General features: G+C 38.3%; 1 protein-coding gene across 13 annotated transcripts in view; it reads right to left on the bottom strand.

The window, feature by feature from the left end:
• The window catches only part of LOC110472503 (uncharacterized), a 111,214-nt gene that overhangs the window by 47,630 nt on the left and 59,052 nt on the right, over positions 1 to 4,532 (bottom strand). For 10 of the 13 annotated variants that reach the window (XR_014949790.1, XR_014949788.1, XR_014949789.1 and 7 more), the window contains one exon: positions 2,613 to 2,674. The exons of 2 other annotated variants lie outside the window; for them this stretch is intronic. Coding sequence is in view for 1 of the 11 variants with exons in the window: in XM_085558896.1 (XP_085415022.1) it covers positions 191 to 398; positions 2,613 to 2,674 (270 nt within the window). In the remaining 10 variants the exon portion in view is untranslated. Of the gene's footprint in view, positions 1 to 6; positions 399 to 2,612; positions 2,675 to 4,532 lie in introns of those variants that run through there. One more of the 13 variants, XM_085558896.1, reaches the window with a different exon arrangement.

Raw genomic sequence — 4,532 nt, 5'->3', positions numbered from 1 at the left:
CTGAAGGACAGAGATGAAAATGAGTATATTTATACAAGTAAGCTTTTGTCACTATTTTGTCTCTGGGCAAATTGGATAGAAGATAAACAGGTTTGATAAAAGTGTCTTGCTGCAACTTTTGCACAGCTTCTCAAGCCACCCACTTGCCTGAAGAGAAACATTGCCACCAAATCTAGTCCATGAACCACAGTCAGGCCATACCCTTTACTTTCCATGGATCATGCTGAAAATAAATCCTAGAGAGCCAGTTCTCAGATACAGGAGCACATATTCTTGCTCCAGGGAACTTTATGCACACATTTTCCTTGACAGAAAAGATGACCAGGGCTAATCTCTCCTTCAGCTTTAAAGCATACTGGACAACACTGAGTCTGGATCTCTTCTCAGAATTAATTTCCCTTGAGAAATTCAAAAGGGCAGAAACATGTAGACACCGTGGACAGGTGTGGTTTTTACCATCACTGATTTTGTAGCTAAAACAACAACCTGTGTCCTGGTAGCTCTGTACATGAAGCAGGATCTAGAATTCTGATGTGCTTTTATTACATGTATCACTCCCAGAATTGCCAACCTGGACAGCTGGCAAAGCCAAACATAACATCAATATTCTCAGAAAACAGATGCATTTTAAATTGCCTCTACTTGTCACACCAAATGGATCTTCACCAAGACAATCCTTATCTTTGTTACTCTTCTCCAAAATGGAATTTGCTTCCATTTGCAATTCTGTATAAACCCACCAGCACTTGGACACTGTCTAACTTTTCTCACCCCTTCATGGATACTTTCAGGTGCAACAGACCCAGGTGGAAAGAAAGGATTTGTTATGTGTTTGTTATCTCAGCCACTGCTACAAATTCCTGATGGAAAACTACACAGAAAGGACAGTTTGGGAAGGGAGGTTCTATAAAATGGACTATCCACAAACACAGTGTCTCCTCAAAAACCCCAACTGCCACCTTCTTCTATGGTAGGGTAACAGAAATCATGGATGTCATGTTCTCTGAAGTTTAAGTCAGAGCAGCTGCTTCCCTCTTTGTTTTGCACAGAGTGCACCTGGGTAGCAACACACACATTACATAATAGTAAGTCAGAAACTGAAAGGAGCCAGATTGCTAAACCCTTCTATGCGGATGAGATTTTTTATTTCCATCACCTGATAATTTAATTGCTCAATTAACTCTGCCTGAATGCCTTGGCTGTGGAAGAGGAATGTTCCCTTGCAGGTCATGGTAAGCCAGACAGGAGGCAAGGAAGCAATGCAAAGGTAAATGATTCCTCTACAGCAAACCAAATGCATCATCCAATTGTATTTTCTCTCCTGCTCTGCTCCTTCCTCCTCGTGCTTTAGGGACAGAACAAGCACCAGACAAATAAAATACCATAAAACTCTGGTAAAACCAGTATCATAGGCCTCATCAACATGGTTTAAATCCAAAACTTTCTTAGTCAATTCAAACCTAGCTCAGACATTTATTTTTGCATTTCTGAAACTCCATAATATGGCTAATTTAGGTAGCAGAGTAATCTCCTCGAGGAGGACTTTGAGACATCTGCTGCATCACTGAACATGCTACTCTTGTTTTTCTTTACCCAAGAAGCCAGTGGAAAGGTTGCCACTAAAGTGGTACTTACTGACCATCCTGGGGCAGAGTGGGACTGATTGAGGGCCTGTGGATGTAATTCTTGTCCATCAGCAGACCATATCTCAGGGCTTTGGTTCCAATGAACATGCCTGGAACCATTATTGCAGCAAACTACACATAATTTAATCATTTCTTCTTTCATAAATACAGCAGTCAAGTTCACAAACCTGTGTCTCTGTTGTTCATGTCAAAACTTGAGTGCTCCTGTACAATTTATGGATCGTGTTAGATTATGTATTTATATTGTTTCTCATTTATATGTTGGTGGGCAAAAATTTCTATTAAAAATAATTGAAAATTGCTTAGGGATATAGGAGAGTCTATTCCTGGAGACTTTTAAGATTGTCTGCCAGGGTGCTTGAGAGCATGTTAATGTTTTTATATCATGCCTTGGGCCAAGGAGATAACATAGAGGAACTCTGTGACCTTGCAAGATCTTTCCTAGCTATTCCTGGAGCCATTGAATGACAATGACATGGAAAAGCAGCAAGCCAAAACCTAGTAAAAGAGACACTTCTGGTCTGTCTTCTCTGGAAGAAAAAAAAAAGGCAAAGAGGCTGGAAAAGTTTACATCTAACAAAGTAATGAAAGAGAGAAGAGCTTACAATTGAAATCAATGACTACTAAAGGGAAAAACATCCTCTGCTACATGATCCCTTAAGGTCTTGTCATGAACATCAACATTAAGTCCCTACCTGTATTATAATTTTAAACAGCTCCTTCAGCCTCCATTTGTGAACTTCCGCCTGGTAGTGCTCCTTTCTATCCTCATGAGAGCTCACATTAAATCATTTCACAATGAGCCTTTCCTAAATTCCTCCCTGAAGCCATCTCTAAAACATGTAGGGGTGAAACAGAATTTACTTGGCAGATTACTGACCCCCTTCTGCTCATATTTAGGATGCAGTGTCTCCTGAATTCTTGGTCATTAGAAATCATCAGCCTGTTGATTCTACAAGTACTCACCATGCTAGAAAATCCTGTTTCTGCCTCATGCCATGCAAAGCCTGACTGGATGTTACTTTGACCTGAAAAACAAGAAACTAAGTGGGTTTGTAGCCAAACCTCGAGCTGCTGACTATATCTGTGTCAGGAAAAGGTGCATCTTTAGCAATGACATTATATTTAGAATATGTCTTTTCTTAGACAGATCCTTTAAATCAGGGCAGTTCAAAAGAGGTGAATTTAATTAGAAAACATTTATCCCAAATGTCATAATGACAATCTTGGAAATTCAAGATTAATGAAAGCCAGAAAGAAGCTAAAAATACCAGCAACTATACGTAAGCAGCTTGGGAAACAGGTAACAGAAGTAAGAGGCAGTGAGGAACTGGGAAAGAAACCCAAACCAAAACAACCCCCTACTTTCCAGCAGGCAAAAACAATCAGAAGTGTACATTAGTATAAAAACAAATGCATCAATCTATGAAAGCATCTGTAATAATGAGATTGTCCATTATGACATTCATAAGGTAAAATTTCCCAACAGTAATACCAAAAAGGTAGGTATTTCTCATAGTTTTTTTTGGGTTTTTTAATGCAATATATGATTCATATCATATCATAGCTTTAAAACAAACTCAGAGTGACATTTAAAAAGTAGTACTAAAAGTGGGATATTATTGAATCAGCATCCTGGAGCCCTACAAGACATTTGAAGATCTCATTGCCAGTGCTCATCATCTGCAAGTCATTGAAAAATAAGGAAGCTTCATGGATCCAAGAGAAAAACTAATCTTTAGAAGCACAAACAGGACACTCCAGGATGATGACCTCTCATAAGTACTTGGAGACAATAGCCAAGAAACAGCTAAAAAACCCTCTAAGTCTGCACCATGAAAAATTTATTAAAAAACAGGAATAAGTTTAAGTGTCACTATGAAATGGAGAGGATTTGCAAGGAGAGACAAAAAGACCAAAGAAAAGTTACTTATGGACTCTGACTAGAACTTCTCTGCTAGTAAACAAAATATTGTGGCATCAGTAGTGACAGAACTTCAACTAAAAGCAATTTTACTTCCAAAATATTTGGATTAAGGAAATGCAATTATAGCTTAATCTGTTTGGGATACCATCAGAAAATTGCCTTTAAGATGATAATTTTGCCTTTTTACTCCACCTAACTTACGGAAAAATCTGCAGAACACTTCAGTATGAAGGTAGAACATTCTGGAATAACTTGATGATTGTTACTTTAAATATGAGAAGTGTTTCTATTCCATTCTTTGAGATTTTATCATGCAAATCATGCAGAAATGGGTGACTGAACATTCCAAAAGACTTAACTTTTACTCTGTTTGCTTAAGCAAATACTCTGATACCTGTCACCAGTTCAAATTTAATCTTGTCCCAAGGCTAGAAAACAGGTCACAGTAAATTATGTTTGCCTTTTTGTTGTGAAACTTTAATGCATTTTCATACTAAGGACACATGAAATAATTTCTAGGCCAGCTGACTTCACTGGTACCTCTTGACTGCTACAGGATTCTAAGATATTTGCCTTTTTTTGAAGAATGCAAGCACTGAAGGATAATTTGGTCCTTTAATTGTTACATTACCTAGGGACAATTTCTCTAAATGAGCCTGAAAGTAGTGCCAAGTTTTAATTTCACTATTACATGCAAACCTGAACCAGAGCTTCACAGAAAGCCCCACAGTTCTAGTGTGTGAGATCTACAAGCACTGTAGGTTTTATTTTGCATTGGAAGCTCATCAGCTTTCAAGCACATTTCCACATTTATAAAGCAGTTGTGCAGACCCAACACAAATGAATAGGTGGAAAGCTACAGGAAACCAGAGCACTACCAATTACCTGCAATTTAATACTGTTTCTCAGAGAGACAATCACAGAAACAATTGGAAAAGACCTTGAGATCAAGTCCAGCC

This window comes from Lonchura striata, chromosome 21, assembly GCF_050655825.1.
Source record: "Lonchura striata isolate lonStrDom1 chromosome 21, ASM5065582v1, whole genome shotgun sequence".
Classification (NCBI taxonomy): domain Eukaryota; kingdom Metazoa; phylum Chordata; class Aves; order Passeriformes; family Estrildidae; genus Lonchura; species Lonchura striata.
This window is presented reverse-complemented; position numbering and strand designations above follow the sequence as displayed.